This window comes from Lathamus discolor, chromosome 2, assembly GCF_037157495.1.
Source record: "Lathamus discolor isolate bLatDis1 chromosome 2, bLatDis1.hap1, whole genome shotgun sequence".
NCBI lineage: Eukaryota > Metazoa > Chordata > Aves > Psittaciformes > Psittacidae > Lathamus > Lathamus discolor.
The window spans coordinates 91,344,189-91,368,468 of NC_088885.1; the positions used below are offsets into that span (position 1 = coordinate 91,344,189).

General features: G+C 39.6%; 1 protein-coding gene across 6 annotated transcripts in view; it reads left to right on the forward strand.

Moving 5' to 3' along the window:
- Window positions 1-24,280, forward strand: part of FHOD3 (formin homology 2 domain containing 3) — a 379,358-nt gene that overhangs the window by 173,668 nt on the left and 181,410 nt on the right. For all 6 annotated transcript variants that reach the window (XM_065667731.1, XM_065667733.1, XM_065667735.1 and 3 more), the window contains exon 5: window positions 12,410-12,515. In XM_065667731.1, coding sequence (XP_065523803.1) covers window positions 12,410-12,515 — 106 coding nt within the window. The remainder of the gene's footprint in view (window positions 1-12,409; window positions 12,516-24,280) is intronic.

A 24,280-nucleotide genomic window follows, 5' to 3' on the forward strand; every position in this document is an offset into this window, starting at 1 on the left:
CCTAATAGCAGAAAAAATGAGCATGAGCTCTGTAATAGGTGTAAATAGTGCTGTGTAATTTACGTGATATTAAAGAATTTTATTTAACAAGACCTCTGCTAAGACTAGTTGCAACATAAGGTAGGTTTTAGAACCTATAAACAAAAGTGGGCTTTGTATTTAGAAAGCATAGTTTCAAATCATGCTGACTGCATCATTTCAAAATATGAAATAACTTGGTGTTATAAGAAAAATAAGAACACTATGAAGCATGCTTCATGTCTGTTGAAATCTGTAATCATGCAAATCTGCTTTTTAAAGTTTTGGAAAATATTTTTAATCAAGCAATCCATTAGGTTTTCTGGAAAGCAAACCTAAGGGGTGTATTTTAAGGTCTTGTAGAATAAAACTGGCTTTTTTCCCTTGACTGTTTTCCCCCGCTAAGTGTCATCTGACAAATTAAGGAAGATCTTAAACTATTTTTTTGAGGAGCCTAGATGCTTATATTGTGATGTGATTAGAATATCAAGGGGCACAGTTACAAAATTCTGTTACAAAATTTTCTTCTGTTGCTGAAAAAATCATTAATCATTGAACAATTGAGCTTTGTGTAAAACGTCACAAAGAACAGCTTTGTAGGGACCCTGGAAACATTAAATAGAAGGTGTTTGGATAGACACAATCTTATCAGTGAGTGAAATCAAATGTCACACACTTCAGCTGCTGAGGAGTCATCAATCATCCTTAGGAGAGCAGAAGGAGTATTCTGTATTTGCCTCATTGATCTCAAGGAAGGAGGCTGCTCCTTCCCCTCTTGCAAGCATGAATGATGACTCCATAGGGTTTGAAGCTGTGTGACACTTGATTTAGGGGCTGCTGTCATCACTTGTGAGACAGGGAGCCTCTCCTCTTTAAGAGCCCTCTTGGAAGGGTTCTTGATTGAGTCATGAAAAAGAGAAACCTTTATTTCCTTCCTAAATTGAATTGACCATAGTTCCACATGGCAGTTTACATATCTGTTTAATCCTGTTTTACAAAGGATATGTTTCATTACTGTTTAGAGATTTTTAAAAAAATAGAGAGATATGACACATTAAATATCAAAATCAGTTTCTCAGTTTCAGTGGCAAATAGTGTTGTCTTCATGCCTAGACATTGTTATGGCCTGAGATGTAAACAGTTCTTAATGAGACTATAAAACGTGAACAACTTCTACCTTTAGGACAGCCTAAAAACTTGGGAAGCCAACACTATTCATTCTCTAATCTGTGTGAATCTTTGAATTGAATCAGAAAACTTTGTTTTGTTTGGGGCCTAGTTACTTTAACTTGCTCAGGTATGCAATAAAATGCATAACATTGTTTGATCTGTTGCTTAGTTGCCATGAGGAATATCTTGGTGGAGTCTGGTCTAGGTGCCTTCTCTAGTAATTTTCAATTCTGCTAGTAACTGGGAGGAAAAATTCCACAATGTATTGATGCATCTGCTGTCTACTCAAGGTGCAAAGGATGAAATTCTGTTCCCATCAAGTCAATGACAGAGAATGTCTTTAGTTTCAATGTTAGTTTTGCCTGGTGATTGAGTGTGTACAGGCAGATGGACTGTATGTAGCAAAGAGGGACAGTCACAGCAGTACTTTTTTGTTCATTTACTGATAAATGCTTTGTCTTTATAGGGAGAGGCAACCAAATCTTTTCTGGTTAATAATTATATAAATTAATCTGATACTCAAGTGTGACTTGTTTTTGCTTGCTTGCCTCTTGCACTGACAGGAAGAAAAAAAAAAAAGAGTTCTCTGAGGAAAAAAGATCCTCTTCATTAACTGAAATGATAAAATATTGAAAGCAGAAAGTTACTTAAAAAAGGTTCAATTTGCTGAAATAATTTCTTTTCCATGTTTATTCTTTCAACCAGTTTGAAGAATTGTAGTACAGTTGAGTTCCTTCTCCCAAAAGACAGAATACATCAGCTTATTGCTCTGTACAATTCTTCAGTGGTAGATTTTGATGGTAATTCTGGGATCTTTCTCACGTGAATGTGGCATCATGCAACTGTGAGGTTATGTGCAGTGAGAGCACTAGAAGCAGGTATTATAGTGTCACAGTAAGATGACTTTGTACCTGCAGCCTCCTCATCTGATACAGGAATTGGGCAGGTTACATGAAAATAGTGAAGTCAACGACCAGGTCACTGATGAAGCAAAACTCCATATTCAGAGTATAGGAAAACCAGAACTTTCTTGGACAAGATGGTGGTGAACACCAGGTAGGATCACAATTATCTGATCTTGGTAACTGAAGAAAGCAGGCTTAAAGTAAGAACAGAAGTGTGTTATGGGAGCAACTTTGCTGTACAGGCTAAGCACTGTTCCCTCTCTAAATTTTGTCTTTAATCAACTTAAGTTATGAGTGGTTCTTTGGCGATCTCAGTTACATCCACTGAAGATACCTTGTTTTCATCTTAGCAGTGAAAGCTTCTGTTTCTTTCCCTACATGTAAATGCCCAAATGTATGTTTTAGAGGCAGATTCTCTATCAGAAAAGTTTAAACATTAAATGCTGCAAGCTGTTTTTTCTCCTTGATCTTCAAAGAATTTGTTGTGTGTACCCCAAAAGGAAAAAAAACTCTTTATGAAGGGAAACCCAAAATCTAAAAGATTCAATTCTTTATTCAGATACAAATGTGACACATCTCACCAAGGAAGAAAAAGTAATAAGTGAATAGATCTCGATAAAATACAAATATGAACTGAAAGTTTTCAGGTTTTAAATTTATACTTTCTTCATGGATGCCCATTAAAGAGCAAGTATTCTAACAATTCCATCAGACAAGATTGAGTTTTTTTTAATGAAAAAAATCAGAGTTGCTCAGAAATTTTAAAATATTTTAATCTTTCCATAAATGTAGGCAGCATTTGCTGTCTACCTTCTGCCATGCTTTTTCTTCTGTTTTGGTTGTCTGGAACTTGATGCTGTAATTATACCTTAACCGTGTCTAACACTGATTTGACTCTGAGGAATCTCAACAAATCTAATAAAGCAGCTTTTGGTTCTTATCTATTACTTTATTTCCCCCCAAGATATTTTTTCATACACTACAGGACAGCTACTTAGGATAACTACATGGCTTGTGCTGGATATCTGAGGTATCTGCCTGTCTGTCATTTGAGGAATTTGAGAAAGACTTTGAGAGGTCTTTGCATTACTGGCAATTCATACCAATGTCTTGCTTCAAGTTTTATATATTTTTAAAAATTCATACACATCTAAAAAAATCCAGAGACGTCTGAACCTCTTTTGGGTTGGAGTTACTTCCCAGTATCCTCGAGTTTACAGAAATTCTGTCCAGAAGAGAACTGCCTAATTGTTTCAAGATATTAAGTACTGGAGGTTTTCATGAGTTTCAATTTGTAAAATAATGCTAACTATTAAAATGTTTATTTTGTCCCTATGTATTCTTTTAACTATCCGAAAGAAACTGCAGAAATCCATACAGTTTAAAATGTGTCCCTGTGTAAAGGAGGTGTGAAATATTAAGTGTTGCAGCTTCTCTACTTTGATAGTAGGAAACACCAGCAAATGCTGTATTTGTTTTCCTGGTACTTTTAGCGGAATACAAAACATGGCCTTGAGAAACAACAGAATATTTATTTCCCAGCCTGAGGGTGTTTCAGAAGGGAGACTGTGGGAGATTAATGGCTGTAAATCAAACACTATACTTTTGGTTGAATTTCTGTATCTCTTTATTGGTGCCAAGGTGGAAAGCCATACTAAACAATAATTTGGTCTTTATTTGAAATGTTTCATCTTGGAAAGAAAGAAAATCTATTTTTTAATACTTTAATGGTAGTGTTATAATTAGCTGGCACAGATGTGCTTAAAGGGCTGGCAAAAAGTTTGCTGACATTTGGTGATTGCTACTTAGGCAACTGACTTATGGTAAAGATATACAGTGGAATTGATACTTGAGGGCAAATTTTCATTGCAATCATCACTAGAAGGCGGACTTTGCATTGCAGGTTGCTTAAATATATTACCCCACTGAAAGTAAAAAGGTATGTTCATTTCCATGCATGCTGTGAAATGTTTCTTCATGTAAATAGATGCAAGAATAGGGAAAAAAAAAAGGCAATAATGTCAAAATACCAATTATTATAAATGTAATATAATGTAAAAATGTTTTATATCACATTAAGGTCATGCTTCTATGTGTAAAGAGTTGGGTAGGTGTAAAGGCTGGGGGAGAGAAGCAAAGGAATGTGGTGTTGGTACAGAGGAGAGTAGGAAAAAACTCACAGGGCAAAGGAGTGGAAGGCCTGGCACAACCACTGAGGACAGTGGAGCAGCTGAAGTGCAGTTACAATCAACAGAGATAGGAAGGGGACGGAGCTTCCTCTGAGGGACAAACTGGCATCTTGATCCCCTTTAAGCCCTTCACCACTAAAATGCTTCTGCCGGTGCCTCAATTACCTCTAGCAGCTGACTGCAGTTTTGGGATATCCTGTGCCAGGGCACCCTTGTTCTCAAGGAGGTGTTCTGCATGTGCTGGTGGAAGGAATACAGTAACCAACCTTGCCTAGCATCCTTATCTTGGGGTAGTTTCTGGGTTGCCATCTTACAGAGGTGGTCTCTGTGACAGAGAAGACATTCCTCTTGCTACCCCTGAGAGCTGAGTTTGGCTTATCTTCTAAAAGTAGTGTCCTGACTCGAAGTACAGCAGAGGCTTCATGGTTTATTACACGACTTGCCTGTTTTACCACTGGCTCATCTGGTCCACACTGGAGTTGTTTTGTAGCTGCTTAAATAATTTACGTTGAAATGGCCATACAGTCTCAAGGGACTCATAGCACTGAAGTTTATGTATGTATCTGTAAATATATATATGTGCGTGTGTATATGTTGTTGGAATAATTTCTTTCCAGATTTGTTTGCAATAGATGACTAGGCTTTTAAAATGGACTGAAATAAACAGTAACATTTGAATTAGAGAGTATCAGACACTTCTGGATTGGCAATCTAGTGTTTTAATGATATCAATAATTTTGGAGTCCAAAGAACAGAACTTTAAAGTGTGGGAAAGTAACTGTAAATTATATCTTGGCGGTCCATGCTCCTTCAATCACTTCCTGACTATGTTTACTCAGTTTCCAAGCCAACAAGAGCTTTTCTAACTGCAAACATTGCAAGCCAATCTTGATCTATAAAATGCAACCTGTTGCTTAGCCAGTAACAAAGCTGGACTCCAGGAATGGTCTGGGATTTCTGTTGCTAATACAGCACGGCATAACACTTACATTAATTCATCATTGTAGTCTTGTCAGTGGGAGTAATAATTTTGCTGGTAACTTAAGCAGATGCAATGCATACTGAAGGCAGGTAGCAATACTTAAAAATATCCTTGTGGAGACTTTATTGTGGTATATTTCTAATGCAGACTTTGAGGAGGAATTGGCTGTTGCTTTTCAGTTGCTATGGGGGCAGAGCATTTGAAATTATATAGGGAACCTGTGGACATGAAGTCTCTCAGGTAGTGGAAGTGCATTCTAGTCATAGTCCTGTGCAGCCACATTGCTACTGCTGCCCAGGGCAGTCTCATTAGGAACACACTATGGGGTTGTTTCAGTGGTTTTTGTATACATGAGGGTTTGTCAGAACCAGAGGAATACTTACGAAGGAAGATCAGTAGATTTCTATTTTCCTTGCACTAGTAAGAGAAGAAAGGGTCGAATAAGGACTTGCCCATCATTGATGCTATTGCTAACAGAAACCCAGATTTTATCCTTCTGCCTTTTTTGCTTAGTAACAGAGGCGGCTTTTCAAGTATATTGGGCAACAGTCCTGCATTTTACTTTCTTGTGGTGGAGCACCAGATGTATTGTCATTTGAGATTTATGCCAGCAAAAGCCTGCAGTCGCTCATGGTTTGCTCTTTGACCTGCCTCCTCCTTCCTCCCTTTCCTCAACAGTCAGCTGCTGTCCCTCTGCTGCTAATTTACATCCCCAAATGAATGAAGCTTAATCCCTAAACCTTAATCCTCCTAAAACCAGATGAACTTTGTGATCCTATCTTGACTTTGCAAGAGATTTAAAGAAAAAAAAAAAAGGGTGAAAAAATGTCTTTGCTTCTGAAGAGAGTGGCCATAATTCCGTCATTTATTTTGGAGGGGAGGAGTGCTTTCTGTGAGTACACTGGCATTGAAGTGATCCGTGTATTTTTCCTTCATTTTGTTTTGTTTTGTTTTGTTTTTTTTTCACATTGAACATAATCATCTGGGATTTCTGTTTCAGTTCTGCCTCCTTGCTGTGTGCAGTGCATATTCCTGGCAGGGGAATCGAGGAACAGGGTTTCTGAGGAGACCTTGCTCTGATGTATTAATGTGGAGTGGTGATAGCACACTTTCCCAGCACACAATTTCATAGATGAACATAGCAACGAGTGAAGATTCCCTAGCTCCCCCTCTTAAAAAGCAATGATTTTTACTTTAGGACCTGGGCAGATTGTAAGTGCTCCATCCCTGGCAGTGTTCGAGGCCAGGTTGCATGGAGCCTTGGGTGGGATGGTTTAGTGTGAGGTGTCCCTGCCCATGGCAGGGGGGGTTGGAACTAGATGATCTTGAAGTCCTTTCCAACCCTAAGTATTCTATGATTCTATGAATGAGCCTTTTCTGCCCATAGGACACTGATTGTTGTGCAGCCAGCATCTTGTCCCACAAGATTTCAGGCAGTGCAGAAGGATGCTCCTTCTCTTAGAACCTGGCAACGGTTACATTTCTCCTTGTACACTGCATTGCACAGTCAATTGGCTGTATTCATCTTATCTTTTGCCTAGGTGAGTTATTACAGTGTTAAGATGTGAATGCAGTATATCTTTGTGAAGTTGCTGATTTTGGTCTACAGACAAAATCAGAGCTGGTCTGAGAGCTGGAGTTTAAATGTTCTAACAGGAATGTCATAGAGTGACAGAGCAGAGCAGGAAGCTCTTCCTGAGACAGAGGATGAAGTGCATCAACTGCTGAAGCCAAGTGTGAGTGCAGTCCCCTCCTGTAAGCCTGTTGGTAAAGCTCAGAAAGAAGATTCTTGTGGCTATGGCTGATACCCCGTCGGCTTGTGCTTCTCTCACTTCAAGACTGGATTATAGCAACTTTTTCATTTTGGAAAGCCTAGTCGGCACAGAATGTGATTGCTGGCTCACTCAGTAACATGTCATGTGGCAAGCACAGGCTGGGGAGCCCCATGGTTCCTTATTTAAAGAAATGAATATCATAAAATGTGCAGCATTTAACTTTTGTAACAGAAACAGGAGAGAATTGTACAGCATAGGATTAAATATGGGAATGCTCAAGCAACCAGAAACAATGGGATATCTTATGAAAGTTAAAAAAAAACCCACCAAAACCCATAAAAATGAAGTTCTCCCTGGTGGAAATCTCCTAGACAAGCATCTTGTTATGATTCCTTGAAAAGACAGTACTCTCCACAGCTGTTAGCTACGTAAGAGAGAAATATGTATGTGCACATCCAAATGTGAATATTCAGTTACTAACCCAGTCTCCCCAAATAGTTGGAGTAGAACTTTCAGCAATACTTGTTAAATAAATAAATAAATAACAAGAAAAATCCCCTTGAGAAGCTGTGTTTGAAAACCTTGATTCCTATTGGGAAGCGAAGCAACTTTCTTGTGGCATAAAAATGATCATGCTTGGGTACAAGTTTTCAAACATATGGCCCACAGAAATAAACAGGTTTCAGAAAGATTTATTATCTTTAGCAGTTTGCAAACAGTTTATATTTGCACATGGAAGCTGCACATCAGATAAGATGCATTCTTGCAAGTACCATTCGTTGAAAAAAAGGCTTCAGTCTCCACCTTAAGATAAGACCCCACAAAACTGCATTAGAGCATATATCAAATGGTACAGAGACTGGAGAACAAGTAAGATGGAAGGGAATCCCACCTACACTTTTTACTTTGCTAGTGGCAAACAGGTGTACTTTATAGACTGCTTGATAATAACGTTTGTGGGGTCTTTTTAGCAGCCAGGCTGAGCTATGGAAGCAAAAGTATGATTTGTGTGTTTCATCAACCACACAAGCAAGCTTTAAACTCACCATTTTGAATATAATTAATGTCTTTTTCATTATACACTGAACAAAAATAGAGCTCTGTTACAAAGTGACACACCTTAGCTTTTTTTTTAATTTCCTCTGAGATGCCTACAGAAAGGGGACATGATCTATTCCAAGTCTGTGAATGAACGCATAAAATATAAATAGCTGAGAAGACCAACAGTAACTTTTCATAAAGACTTTAAGTAGCCAGCCTTTGTGTAACTGCACAATTTTTATGGTTGCAGGAGCTTAGCAGGAAGCTTAGAGAGCTTTGCCTGTGTTTTGCTGCTTTTCTCATCAGTGCCTTCATGCCTGCTGATTAAGGGGTCATAAATCTTTGCAATATTAGCACAGGAGTCCATTTCCATAGCAAATGACAACCTTCCCCTGCCTCCTTTTAACTGTTATTACACACATGCGGCAGCTACTTACACGTATCATAGTCACACACACGGAGTATGTTCCATACAATGGATGCTCTCTTCCTGGAAACCTGAACCTCTTACTGCTGCTAGAGAGTAGCCTTTACTCTTGAGGTCACCTAACTTGGCAAGTCAGTGAGTTAATGGGTCTGAAAAGATTATCCTAGACCAAAATTGATGTAAACATTCTCCTTTCAATGTAGAATGTATGAGCTTGGTTGCCTTTCATCTTTTGCTGCACATTCCAGATGTTTGTTTCTTTCCTCTCATCGTATATACATGATGGGATAGATAATGCACTGAGTTCAGATTTATGTCTAGAGCATGATGTGTTTGTACTCCACTTCATTACACCTTCTTTTTCCCTTTTATTTGGGAAAGGAGAAGTACCTTAAAGGCCTTTTTTTTTAATTCAGGTTTGATTTGTTTATTCAGTGCTTTCCAAAAGCAGTCTGGTTAGAGTCCCTCATGCCCTTCATTTCCTCTGCTGTTCCCCTGCAATATATCTCCTTTCAGTCAAGGGTGATTCTATGCTCTAGTGGTTTACTCCTTCAGCTGGTTTGAAAGAGTTCCAGAAGGCAGATCTCACAACTTGCTTTGGCATAGTCCCTGTTAAAAATTTAAATAAACAAATAAATAGAAATTCACCAACATAAACCAGATCTTTAGCATGAGGTATTTTGAGAATGAAATGCTAGCTTTTTCCCAGGTAATACCCTAATATGCATTCACTATTCAAGATTATGGGGAACATCCTAAATCTACAATGGGTATTTCAGTTTTTACCTTTCTTTGAATGTCAACAGCTATCTGCTGTTGAGTTTTGTTTCAGTTTTTGGTTTAATCTGAGGGTCTCTCAAACTGAGCTACTGTTAACTTCATTAGCACAGGACAGGGCTTTTTTGTATCATCCAGAAGTCTTTTATTTTTCCCAAACAAGCATGTTAGGTCTGTTAAAAAACCTCTGAATCCACTGACCACAGTTATTCCTCCTTTTTCCTGTTGTTTTTTTTTTTTTTTTTTCTCCAGTCTTGCTCATTTCAGTCTGAGTCAGTCCAGGATAGATTTTTTTTCTTTCTTTTTTTTCAGCTCAAGGATGATGCAAACGCACTTGATGCAAAATCAAAGTGTCAAGTATCAATAAAAGGGTATTTAAATAAAAGCAAGTGTGCTCTGAGCTAGGACGCCATTGCCGTCTGAAAAAAGGAATTGTGGTTATTTAGTTCAATAATTTATCTTGTTGTATATCTGGTTTCTCTTAAATTAGACAGCAGTGTTGTCCAATAGAAGATGCATCTATTTGTCATATGTAGAAAAAGTCTTTTGGAGGGTGTTTTCCCCACAGCTTTCTTGATTCTGCGTTGTGCTACCAATTCCTATTAGGTTTTCTAAATTCTGCATGCTCCTGTCCTTTCTGTTCCTTGTCCTTGCTCTCACCACTGCCCACTCTGCGTAGGGGTAATCTGTCACTTTTGTTCTTCAGTAACAGGGAGTTTTTAACCATTTACCTTAACATGCAGAGTAACTTACCTTCTAGGCATACAATGTCCTTGTGAATTGCTATGACATGTAGTGATAGTTTACCTGAACCCTGCATATACTTCACTTTAGGCGTAGCTGACAAATTCTGGGGATATGTTCCTCTCTCTTCAATTTTAGGGGAAAAAAAGATTCAAAATTCTTGAAGAACACGAGGTTACTCAAGTTTCTTCGAGTTAAAAACCACCACACACAAAAGGATATGTGGGAGGGAGCAGTTGCCTGGTGCACCAGGGAGGACTCCTCTGGGGCCCCCGAGTACGGTTGTGCCTCTCTACTGTGCTGGAAGTGGCCCTTCATCATACAACAATTAGCTTTAATGTTGCTTGCTATCCAGTGATTTGGATTCATGTATTGCATGCATACCTATTTATTTATGTATGTATTTTTAGTTGCTTAACAACTCAATGGGGACATGCTATTTAGGTTGGCAGCTTGGACAAATGTACAGCAACCTCAATGCCAGCCAAAGGTCCCCTGCTGTAAAGATGTCCTTAGCTGCTCAGTGTAAACAGTCATCTTAATTCTTCAGCTCTCTTCTGGAACACCAAAGGGAATTCCCTGGTGGGCTGCAGTGGAGAGGGGATCTGTGCATGCACCTTTAAAACACTGTTACATAAAACAGGAAATCAGGATGTTAGTGTCGTCTGTATTAACAGGTAGAATGTCAGTGTACCGTTCTTCTGCTTTACTAACAGTCCCACCAGCTTTTGAGTATGGAAAATGGATAGAGAAAATTGGTTGTCTTCATAAAATTGTGTGCTTGTATCTGTAATGCCGTGGTGTAATTTTGGAATTTGTAAAGTTCTTAGTTCTTCAGAAAATATTAGCAAGGTTTTAATCTGTCTACAGAAAAAATAGCACTCTCAAAAGATAACATATTTAGGCTAACAAGAAAGTAACATTTTAATCTCAAGTGTGCACAGTGATGAATTTTATCTTACGCATTTTGGGTTTTATGATATGCTTCTGCAAAGATGTGGGGAATAATTGTATGTCTTCTCTATATAGGTCTTAAAGGATAATGTGATAAATTTGCATATCTGTGCATGACTGTATAATGTACTTGGAAATGGTTTTAACAAATTTGACCTTCTGAAACATTAAACAGAAGTTTTCCTCAAAATTTCTAAATTTCTCACAAATTGCTAGCTCACCTTACAGTTTTAAATATCCCATTTGGTTAGCCTTTAAGAATTACGTAACAGCTCTGGTGAAGGAAGGAAATTCATTAGAAATAAACTGTCAGGCTGAAAGTAATCTGTAGTATGTGAACTGTCACACTGAAAGGGACTTCGTTATTTTTATTTCCCTTGGCTGTTTTCTAAGTGTTTCCAGTGAATTCAGAAACCACTCTCAACAAAACTGTCTGGATCTTGGCTTCTCGGGGCTGTGTTATTGGAAAGCTGAAATTTAGATCTAATACACTGTTGTGTATGAAAACATTTATTAAAAATACTTGAGGGGACTTGTCAACTATGACTGTCCACAAATTTGCTCTTTTCCATTAGTATTTTAAATTGGTTTTGTGCTAATTTACATGGCTAATTCATTAAGTGCTCTTTAATCAAGGTTTTAGTAGCCTCTTCTTTGGCTGCATGTACCTTCTGTAAGAGGATGTGCTCTGTAGTCCCTTGTCACAGTAGTATGCATGTAATATCCAGCAAAGCCTCCGTCTCCCTGGTATCACATATACCTGTGATATGGGGTCATTCTGCTTCACTGAGCAAAGGACTGATGGTTAAAAAAAAGCGAGTCAATTTAACCAGTGTAAACTCCCATGAAATGCCAAGAAGTGTTTTCTCTTACATTTGCCATGTCTTCCATTATAGTGTGGGAATATTATCTACTAGTGGTGTTATATTCGACACTATATTTTCCCATTCTAAATATAACGAATATTAAGATAATGAATATAATATCACATTGTGATAAACACCAGTTTTAAAGTTTTGCTTTAGGCATTTAGCATACTGAAGCTGGAATTATGATGAGGCATAGAGATGGCCTTCTCTTGTTGATCCCAATACTTTAGGGATATCTATCTGTATGGTACGGTGAGATTTATAGTATCAACGAGAATGTCTGCAAGTCTTTAATGAAAAAGTCAGAAGTCATGTTTTACTGTTTTTAGTCTTCTGTAGTTGACTTAAAGGTAAAAGCTTGTTTTTTCTTGCTTTGCATTTTGTATTCTGATTTTAAAATTCAGGATTCTGCTTTTGGTCATTAATAGATCTTCATATCAACTAGCATCAACTGAAACATAAAGTCAGTTCTGCAGACATGCATTTCATTCTACATTATGATATATCCTGTGTCTTTATCTTTCAAAATTCTAACAGTTTTTCCTTTCTCCTGTACAGGATGACAAGGACTTGGTTCATGAGTTTGTTGTTGCTGAAGGTCTGACTTGCTTAATCAAAGTGGGAGCAGAAGCTGACCAGAATTACCAGAACTACATCCTGAGAGGTAAAGGAAGTGCACCCAAAGTTGTTTTTATTGCTGTGAAGCTCTCAGAGGTCAGCTGCAACATCTGTGTTAAATGTTTTGGAATATCTTTCTCAGTTTAGTCCCAATTCTTGCATGTTATGTAGGAAAATGGAGGGGGGGGGGGGCAGGATCGATATTGGAAAATTCAAGCCCATATTGATAGACTCTGTGTTACCTAGCTTTTCTTGTGGATCATATTGCAAATCCATAATTCTAAGAAGGAAAAGGTGTTCTAAAACTTTCACCAGATAATTGTAAATGTCAAAGGGCACAAAGTGAAATAACTTCCCGGAGTGTGATTAATAGCTATGGTATAAACAGTGAGACAGTCATATCCTAAGGTCAGTTGGCTGAAAACAAGTTTTGAATCTGTGTTTTGGAGTTAAACAGATAGTCAGAGGTTTACACTCTATTCTCTGCATTTAAAAGATAACTTGGCAAAGGTAGGGTTTGGAGAGTGATGCTGAAAAGGTGTGTCTCTGGAACAGAATGTTGATTTACTGTAATGTGGCCCAAATGAATATGTATAGCTTTTTATCTAGCCAGGAAACCCAGGCTGCAAACTCAAGAGTTCCTAAAGTATTTCAAGGGGTTACGAGCAAGGGGAGAACAGTCACACCAAGGGATCTTTGCTGCTGGGTGATCTTGTAGTAAATAGAGTGCTAATGGATGCATAGTTATGGTAGATTGCTCATTTGAATTTTCTTAGACTGACATATATAGCTGCCTTTAAAAATGTCACTTTGATGTATTTAGCTGCCAAAACTCAAACTGTAAATTGAGGAGTCAGACAAATACAAAAATAAGGAGAAGGATCTTGTAAGAACCAGAAATGCAAGAGTTCTAGAAAGTAAGTTTGCAAATAGTATGGCTTCATGCAAAGAACTTCAAGATTAGCGTGCAGAAATACCAGCTTTTCGGGCTATGAAAGAAACCAAACCAGTACCACGGAAATTATGTGCTAAGTCAGTAATTGTGCAGTGGTATGAATGCACTTGCATAGTAGCTTCTACCAAAAGTAGAAGAATATTGACCACACTGAAACTAGACCACAACACAGGAACATATGAAAGAAAAAATACTTTCTTTACAGCTGAAATAAAAAGTTTCTTGGAGAAAACTGGACATGGATGCTCTCAGAAAATTCAGAGCAAAATAAAAGGGCTGTATAGGACAGCCTGGCCTTCAGTCTAGTGGCTTATTCCTTTATCATCTTGGTATTGACCTACTGTGGCTGGATGATGTCTTTGCCCTTCATCTGGTTTTGCAGCCAAATATTGAAAATTGAAAACAAGGAAGCCTGATAGGGGTTTAGCCTACTTGAGCAGTGTAAAGTCTAAGTGGCCTTACAATCTGGATAGCCCTGCAGCTCTTGTGCTCCAGTGACAGACAAGGTCCAGGGCACTCAGCCTCACCGGTGACCCAATGATCTACTGATACCAGAGAAATCAGTCACATCTGAGTGATCTCACCACAGTATTGCATATATCTTCTTGCTGAGATCTTGACGACATCACCCAGGTATGGATTGAGAAGAATTAAAACTCCCTTTAACATTGATTGCTTTTTTAATTTTTCTTCTCTTAAAAAAACCCAAACAAACAAACAGGAATGAAATGTTATCTACATGACTAAGGACGTACCCTAATGCATCCAGAATTCAGGGAGATGGCAGTGGTCTGTTTCTTGTTGTATTTCTTGGCTCTCAAGAATTCAGTGTGCACGGTCTGAAGTTAGAGATTTTTCCACGGGATCCACAGTGGATGATAAAACAGAGCCTTAGTGCCAATATCCATGGCATCATACTAAATAAACTGCAACCTCATTTTGTTGCATTGTTATTAACAAGTGATGACAGCTTGATGAAAATAAATACAAAACAAATAAAACAACAAAAAGTAACCATGTAGAAATATGCCGTAAAGCTAAAAATGTTTTAGGTATTGGTACTTTCCCCCCTGTTTTGCTGGTGCGTGAAGCTGAAGTTTCTCTTTGGGTAGTGTATCCTGGCATCTCTTACAATAGCATGATTTTTGTGTGTGATGTGGGTTTTATTTCAGAAATTTTGTCTTGATTGTCTTTCAGGAAGTACAAAGCTTGTTACAACTCCAAGATTATGTCAGCTGGTTTGCAGTTCCAGGAGCCAGTGTGTACTTTCTGAATAGGTCTGCATGTGCAATGAGATAAAGATAGGTTTGAAAGTACAGTGTAGCCAGACAATCTTATCCAAATACATTGACGAGAGTGCTGAAAAGAAACATTAAATACGTCATGTAAGAGTGTTTCTGGTATATTATTTTTGGAACGCCATAGTGATTGGTTGGATTCTTTCTGTGAGTGTCATGTGTATTATTGCAGCGCTGCATTTTACTAAGCCTGGAGTACTGGTGAATAGGTGAAAATCAACTTTATTCAAGATACGTCATAGTTAGGACTGAGGTAGTCCCATAAGCTTTAAACTCAGAGTTAAGTTACAAAGATTTAAAAAACCCAAAAAAAACCCAAAAACATCTTTGTCTAGACTTTTTGTGCCTTGCTGCTGTCATGGTCCTTTTTTAACAGATCCTTTTGGAGTGGAATATATATTCCTTGCTTTCACTGCATTTAACCTGAATCATAGAGAGATAGGATTTCTCCTTAATTCCATTTTCTGGCTACATTTCTCCAGCACCTTTGGTGCAATTCGCTCTTTTCCTCTTGTGATCCTAACCCAGTTTTCAGGGCCTGTGACAGTAAATGGCAGCCTTAGGTACAGCAATTGCCTCCTCTGCATCCATGTCTCACCCATACGGGGCTGCCCATCAGCCTGAGTGATTTCCGAGTGTTTCCTGTGAACTTGTTTGCCTGCACTCCTCAAGTAATAGTTTTGGACTTCGGAGGGAAAATAGGTTGGAAATATATGTATATGTGTAAGGGATGTAGGTGGCTCAATGAGTTTCGAGCTACAAGTTGTTTCTTGAGTACAGTGCTTTGCTTTTTCCACAGGTCTGTGTTGTTTCACTCTAATGTTTCCTGGTTGTGAATTTCTGCTTAGTGGTTTTAACTTGGTTCAAGGCAGACCGAGCTGCCAGAAAAATGACTAAATATGAGTCATGAAAATTTTAGTTACTTTAATGGGTAAGTGAAGAGAAGATAAGTGTGGCTTTTGCATGCAATACTGAGAAATCCAGACGGTTTATTGTCGAGTGCTAAGGAGTCATTGTATATTTCTGCTGGGGTTCCCTGAACTAGGGCTGCTTGATAGTACCTTTCCCAGAGCATTCCCTTTTGTCAATGTATAGCCTATTGGTCCTAAACCAACAGTAGCCAGGGCTTCTCTTGAGAGTTATGCTGTTGAAAGATTAGCTTAGAAAACAGCTTTTGTTCCTCCTTACTTATTAGTTCTTCAGCCTAAATTTATTCTTCTACACTCCTTTTAATTATTATGGATATCTAAAGAAACTGGTTTGAGGTGGGTTTTTTTCCCCCCACAGAAACATGCTTGCTTTCCTTCCCCCTATTTCTTTTTTTTGACTTTTGGTGAGCTTCACTCATAGCACTGAAGTTAAAAGTTCCTGTCCCAGTTGCAATATTGCAGTATGGTGGATGTTGCTTAAATATTCAAAAATAAATGGAAATGGGTGAAAGATAGATGAAAATGTCTACAACTGATGAGGATTAATAGAAATCTCACTGTAATTTTGAAGATGCTTTGGATATAATTCTGCGCTCTTCTGTTTCTTGAACAGAATGAGAAAGCAATACATGAAATGCCATGTCTGAGCACCAGCTAATTAAATAACTGATAGAATTATGGTAGTCTTCCTGTTTTCTGTTTATTTAGCCAGTGCTGTTGGGAATGTGAGAAAAAAAAAAAGCAACTTTTTAAATTAATGATTATAATTTGCCTGAAAACAATAAAAAGTGGAAATAAATCACTGTAAAAGCTACTGGTTGCAAAGCAGAAAGCAATTTTGCCATTGGAATTAGGAGGTGCCAAGGTATTTGACAGGATGGTCAAATGTGCCCAGGAGCCACCAGTCAGAACCACCGATGAATGCCCAGGCAGGGGTCAGGTTTTCTAAAGTGACAGGCAAACAGCTCAATCACAGACATGTACCAAAGCCACCAGTGGTTAGGTCTATTTATAAAGCCAGAGGCATGCGCTCCCACCTGCACACCAACTTTAGAATGAAGGGCTGTGCTGCATATTCTGGGAAATCAGATTAAATTCCTGAAGCGACCCAATGCAGGACGGTAATAGACCATCTGGTTACTGTCTGTCACCAGGACACTGTGTGCCCAAAGATGTCAAGGAGCCAGAGGAAGTTGAAGGTGAGGGTGAGGTTTTGCAAGCAGGCAGTGGAAGCTGCTGCTGATAACCCTTTTGTTCTGAAAGCCAGACATGAAGTTATCAACGAGCCAGTGGCATTTCTGCATTGAGCCAACTGCTACTAGGAATGCTTGGGGTTTGCAAGTGTGCTGTCTGTAACAGGGGGATGATCCATTTCCAGGAATCTGCTGGCTGCTTTAGTCAACAAGACCCCTTGTTACTCCAAGGACACAAATGCTTCCAGTGCTCTTGAACTTTCCTCCCTCGCTCTGATAGATTATGTGGCTTTGACCTTGTGCATTCAAGGTTAGGTATTACAAAGCCTTTAGCATGGGGAAGCACACTTTTCTGCAGTAAATGCTGGGGTTGTGATGTGTGTCAAGGAGTGCATTGACTGCCTTGAAATCAATGCTGTGAGTGAGAAGGCTGAATGTTTGTGGGTGAAGATTAAGGGGAAGGCCAACCAAGCAGATATCCTGGTAGGAGTCTGTTACAGACCACCTAGCCAGGATGAAACTACAAAGTGTTCTTCAAACAACTGGGAGAAGTTTCATGGTCGCTTGCCCTTGTTCTCATGGGGGACTTCAACCTATCAGATGTCTGCTGGAAGTACAACACAGCAGAGAAGAGACAATCCAGGAGGTTCTTGGAGGGCGTGGAAGGTAACTTCCTAATCCAGCTGGTCAGTGAGCCAACTAGGGGAGGCGCCTGCCTAGATTTGCTGTTCGCAAACAGAGGATGATGACTAGAAGCCATCTTGGGCAAAGTGATCACGAAATGATTGAATTTTCAGTCCTTGGAGAAGTCAGGAAGAATGTCAGCAAAACCTCCACCTTAGACTTCTGGAGGGCTGAGTTTGGCCTCTTTAGGATGCTGGTTGGCAGAATTCCTTGGGAAACCTTACTGAAGGACAAATGGGTCCAGGAAGGCTGGACACTCTTCAAGAATGTAATACTTAAAGCAGGAGCAGGTGGTCCCTATGCACTGAAAATCAAACCTGTGGTCCCTATGTAGTGAAAATCAAGACCGACCCTATCTCATTACAGCCTCCTTTCAGGTATTTGTAGAGAGTGATAAGGTCCCCCCTGAGTCTTCTCCAAACAAACACCCCCAGTTCCCTCAACCCCACTTGTCCTCTGGGGATTTAAACATCCATATCATGTATTTTATGCTGGAAGTCTGAGTGAAGTTCCCATGAAACCATTGCAGTTCCCATGAAACCATACCAACAGAACTCCACATGGAAGTTGTTATACCCACATAGTATGGGGAAGCTCCACATGGGGATACAACCTAGGTCCTCCACCACCACTACCAAACAATCCCAATACAAACCCCACCAAACCAAACAAGCCACAGCTGTGTTTGCAAATTAGTAGCAAATTAGTGTCCCTGTGCTAATAAGACCTATTCATGAGCAGCACTGCTAAGCATCACTGTGATGCAGCCACGCCGGGTCCCTTTGTGAAATGGGCTATGCTGCCAGCTTTCCATCAGTGAGCTTTGTAGGTGCTATTTGTTGTAGTAGGTATTAAAAATAATCAAAGGTCCCGGAAAATATACCTGATGGTTCAGTACCTCTGCAGAAACCTCAAGATGTGCCTCTTTTTGTGTCTTGAAAAGTGATGGAATGATAAAATACAAATGGATTTAGCATCCTGATTCATGAACTCTTTAGATTAGAAATAATGAGATTACAATGCCCTTCATTGTACCAGAAAAAGGGGCTCATTATAGTATGATTAATAATACCAACACTAAACCTCCTTTGCTCAGTAGCTGAATCCTCTTTTACTTCTGCAATTATCTCTTTAAGACTAAACACATTTGTTTACTTGTACAAGGGTAGCTAGAAGAGTTTGACCTGGGAAACAATGCAGTTTAAAAAGAGGGAAAATATCCTCTCTATGCTTCTAGTGTTTCCTTTCTCCATTTTTCATCTGCATATTTAAAAAATCATATTTATTAGACTTGATCTGTGTACGAATTACACCAAGCTTCCTACCAACCATAACCTTAAGCATTCCCTTAGTTTATGGAGCAACCACTGCCCTCCCCTTCCTTCTCTTTTTCCTCCTCCTCCCTCCCTTTTCCTTGGGTGTGATTCTGATCCATGGTCCATCTGGAAGCAGAGCCAGATGGTCCTCACACACAGCTTTCAGTACAAGTCCTCCCAGTCTGGGATGGGAATTGGCACTGAAGCAAATTTGAGTTCAAAAGTTTAACCACCCTATAGTAATTTACACATCTACAAATAAACTGAGCTTTTCCTTGCTCTGTGCGTTATATGAAATGGCCTTTCATGTTGGGACTGCTCATGAGGAGGATATAGGGTTCTCATGGTCTACATGGAATTCAGGAATAACACCACCATAAAATTATGGATTTCCCTTGTTTTTAAAGCTGACAGAGGCTGGGAGGATTTGGGTTGCTTTCTGTCTTCATGAAAATGAATCTTCAGGTTTTTTTATGCTTCGTGAAATTCCCATGAAATGTGACACCTCGGTCTGTGCAGACCCTGCGTAAAATGAGGAACTGAACCATGAAAAATGCACATCCTTAACTACTAAGCAAAGAATAAGTACTTGGGAAGTAGTCCCAGGGGCCTTTAAAGCCATTGTGGACGTTATATGATTTAACTACTCAGACTTCATGAAGTAGTCTTGAAAACAATGTACCGATTCCAACTGGTAGAAGCATTTTACAGAGTTTTTCTGACTTTTTGTAGTAATCTTGTAGCCTGAAAGCATTCAAAAACTGATCCATTAGAGGGAGAAAATGTGCATAAAATAAAGATAGTCATAAGCCGGCACAGACATGAACGCTTGCACAAAGTATGTGGCTGCTGGTAATTTCATTATGAATAACTTGGTTTGAATATATGCACATAAAACACTGTAAAATATGGTTGGAAAATAGCTTGATTATTCTCATTTCAAGAATAGTTGCTTCCACAGCTGTTTGTGATGATGCTACACAGAGTGCTTTATCCTGATACAGAAGCAGGGAAAATTAAGGACTTTAAAAGAGGAGAGGGGGAGGTAGGGGCAAATGTGTAGGATAATTTGAAAGTGCTGATGGTTACTTCATGAAGATGACTATTGTGTGACATAAGGACGTGTCAAAAATGAGATTCTTCAAATGTCCTCAGGGTTAATTTCAATACCCAAATATGTATGAATTATTTTAAGTTACATCTTAGCCCTGTCTGTGTTTTTTACAAATGTGCATGCATATGCATTTTTGTCAATCATGTTCTTATAGATGCAAAAGAAAACAGGAGCAGTGGACTGTGAACTCTTAAAATAGTTCATTATCATGAGGTAACGACTTACTTTATGCCTCTGATTGCTACTGCAATCAGACAATCCAAGAATTTAAAAGCTGAGCCATAAGACTTGTATGTATTAGTACAGCATCCATTATTATACCTATCATAAAGGCTGTGTTCATACATACGTGTCTAAGAACAACAATATTCTTAGGCTGATGACAGGGAGGGATAATCTTAGTGAGCATACAGGAATATTAAAGTTTCTGTTTGCTGCTATGGAGGGTTTCTGTTTGTCTGTTCCTCTGCGTAGCCCTGAGTAGTACATGCCCCTTGGGAAAGAAGTAGCTAATCGCTGCATGTCTACATGGGTCGAATGACAAAAGGTCGACCTCCTTTTTGCTGCTTTATAATGAAGTAGAAGGACCAGCTTACTGACTGGCAGTGCAACTTGCTGCCCTTCTCCTCTCTTCCTCCACCACTTCCCATATGCAGGGTTGGTCCCACTGATGGGGGTGTTGGAGTGAAGAGAGGGAGATGTGGTCTGGCATGCTCCTACTCCTCTAGTGAACATGAAGGTTGTCAGCAGATGCGCGGAGAGGGGTTGAGCAGAGGTGCCATGGAAAAGGAGACAGGTTATTGTGTCTTTCCTCTGCAAGCCAAAGGGAGAAAAGATGTAGTTGGGACTCTCTGCCTGCTTAGTGGGGTTTTATCCAAATTTTCACAAAAAGTGAGGACTAATAAACTATGAATTTATTATCTGTAATATAATTTCTTTCTCACCATATTTCCAGGCAAGAAGGAATTTTTCCTGGTTTCAGTGTGTGAGGCATTTCCAGCTTTTCCATTTAAATTCCTGATGCTAAAGCCTGTGCCATGAAGCTGTGCCCAGCTCCAGATCCCTTCCAAGATGGGAGTGCCAGGTTGCACTAGTTGCTACAAATACAGTACCTCTGTTGTTTAGGATGGAGGTTTCTATAATTCATCACTTCGTTGGAAGATTCTTTCCAGAGATTTTAGTGAAGAGATTTTACTGATGTAGGTACCATGCAAGTTAAAACATTTTTTTTCCTTTACCTCTTTTAATTTGTTGACAGAAAGAGAGCAAATATTTTTCCCTCTTCCACCCATGTAAGTACTTTGGTTCCTCCACACACTCTCCTGCAGATGACGAAAGTGATTAAAAAAAATGGAGGAGGTGTTCAGGGCATACGGGGCAGGAAAGACCACAGGCCTGTAGACTTAAGACTAAGGCTGGAATGTTTCAGTCCCTCAGGTTGGTGTTTCCAGAAAGCAATTAGTAAGCTGTAGGAGTGGTGCAGCATATTAATGCTGAACTTGCTCAGTAATTGAAAAATCTTTGGATGAAAGACAATAGGAGGAGTTTAAGGTTCGCAACTGAGTGACTTCACATTGTATCAGGCCTACAAGGATACATTAAAGGAAGGAAAAGAGTATGTTGTCTACTGAGATATTGCCATAAAGATCTCTCTGCTGCTGGGAAGCCAAGGAGTGTTAACATTCCACAGGAGAGATTACTGTTTAAGAGCAAATCCTAAAGGTTGCCTTCAATGAAAGCTTGGGATGGACAGACTTTCTTTTGCAGTTTAGTATTTTTTCTTTTGACATTTCACAGTTCCCTGAAATGGAGTGTCTTTAAAAATACCGCTTTTTACTGCAGGAGTGCCATCAGATGCCTTTGTTGTTACAGATGGACTTGAGTCACTGAAGAGCTACTCAGGATTTAGTATATCTATAGTGTGTCTTGAGTGGATTTACTTAAATGGCAGGTGAGGTCTTAAAGACTTCAGCCAATACTGGGCAATATCCTGTTTCCTCCTGCTTAACCTCCCTCCTTCTATATGTTATCACCTGCCTAGGAGAATGTTTTGGTATGAATATACATGGTCGTTTCCCTCAAACAATGAATCTAGTCTCTCTCTTCTTGAAGAGGTTGAATAAGTTGTTTTATAGTTAGCTTGATTAAAATTATTCGTCCTTCAGTGGTTTTAACTGCAATTGGAAGGGCGGGGGGGAGAGGGATGGAATGAGATTAGGAAGAATCATAGAATTGTAGAATAGATATGGTTGGAAAGGACCTTAAGGTCATCTAGTTCCAACCCCCCTGACATGGGCAGGGACACCTTGCTCTAAACCATGTCACCCAAACCCCCTGTCAACCTGCTCCTGAACCCAGAGTGTATAAACATCTTAGACTACCATTTTCAGGTTTTGGGAATCCTAGTGATGTGACATGCTTATTGCTGCAATTGATAATCATAGTCAATGCTTATTATAAAAAGCCATGGCACCTTCATGTGTTTAGTGGGTGTCATGGTCCGCTGAATCATGTAGTAGAAGAGCAAAACTTTCTCTTTGATTTTAGAGACATCTCAGGAAGACTAAGCTCCTGTATTTGAAGTCCATGTTATGTACTGTAAATGTCACATTTCCCTAGATCTCTATAGACAAGTAGGAAATAGAATGCATGAAAGAACATAAGATTAGGAGCCAGCTTTCTAGTCTTTTATAGAAACAACCATCCCTATGCACATACCTTTTAGCCATGCTGATTCTAAAAAAGCAAGTTCTGAAGGACATTTGGGCCACAGAGAACTGATATACAACTGTCCTGATATGCTTGGGACTGTGAGGCTGCTCAGGACAGGATTTTGCCTGCCCCATGGGACTTGGTCAGAAAAGACTCATGCTATATGTTTGATTCCACTGGAGCTGAATGACACCTAAGACCCCTTTGTTTTCAAAGGCTGGCTTTAGTCGCCATTCATTACTGGCATTCATGGGTAACAGAATTGCTATTTCAAGGGGTTTTAGCTTTATTGCCTTACGTTCCAGAGTTTGAGGATTCCAGGTGAGAGAAAACGAGAGACAAATAGAGAACTCTCAACTAGTTTATTAATATAGGAAAATATAGAGAATCTAACAGATACAGTAAAGGATATTTCTAAAGAATGTGTATCTTACCAACCCCAAGGACTCTGTGAAGACTATCAGGAGACCAGCTCCAAGAATCATCATCACAGTGCGAGGTGGTAGGCTCAACCTTAGCGGGCGTCCCCACAGAGGCAACGTTGACCTGGGTGGTATGAGGTTCTGCCTCCACCTCATCGCATGAGGCTTGGGCTTTTATACTGACAAAAATGCACACTCATTCCCACTCAGGGGGCCAGCCTAAATCGAAAGAAGTGGCTAGCAATATCTAGAAAGGTCTCCAACAGTCAAGACTTTTCCAGAGCATTCTAAAATGGAACTCTCCAGTTAGGAACCAAAGCTGGACTTTCCAGGGAGCAGCCAAAGCAGGACTTTCCAGAGAGGAGGCAAAGCGTACAAACAGTACTTTTCTATCTTTGTGTGTTTCACCATGGACCATTATCTATTGTCCCTGACACATGCCACCCCGTGGTCCATGGTTGGAGACATTTCTAGATATTGCTGGCCACTTCTTCCGACGTAGGCTGGCCCGCTGTGTCAGAATGAGTGTGCATTTTGGTCAGTATAAAAGCCTGAGCCTCATGTTCATGCGCGGGAGGCAGAACCTCATACCACCCAAGTCAGCGTTGCCTCCATGGGGACACCCGCTAAGGTTCAAGCTGCCTTCTCGCACTGTGATGGTGATTTTCAGAACTGGTTTCCTGATCATCTTCACAGGGTCCTTGGGGTTGATAAGACAACCAAGCATCAGAAGTGTCCTTTACTGTACTATCTCTATATTTTCCTATATTAATAAACTAGTTGTGAGTTCTGTATTTGTCTCCTGTTTTCTCTCACATGGAATCCTCGATCTCTGGAACACCTTGGTTGAGCTAAGACCTTAGTAGGTCTTTTGGGAAAGAAGACCTGAATCCTGATCACTAATCCATGCCAACAAAGCCAGCTTTTGGCCAACAGAACTTTAGAGCATGTCTGTCCAAACCCGACGTAACAGCTGTCAGGTCAGATTTGCCACCTAGAGCCAGTCATTGATGTTGTGGCCCATGGTTGGCCAAGTACCATGGACAGGGGCAGCTCTGTGACGATCTGCACAGGGCAGCATTGTTGAAGGTCTTGTAAGGCTGCCCAGTTAGTGCCAAATCAGTTATTATTAATAACATGTGCAATAGATAAACCCTTTTAAGCTTTTTCTCACAGGCATTCCAGATT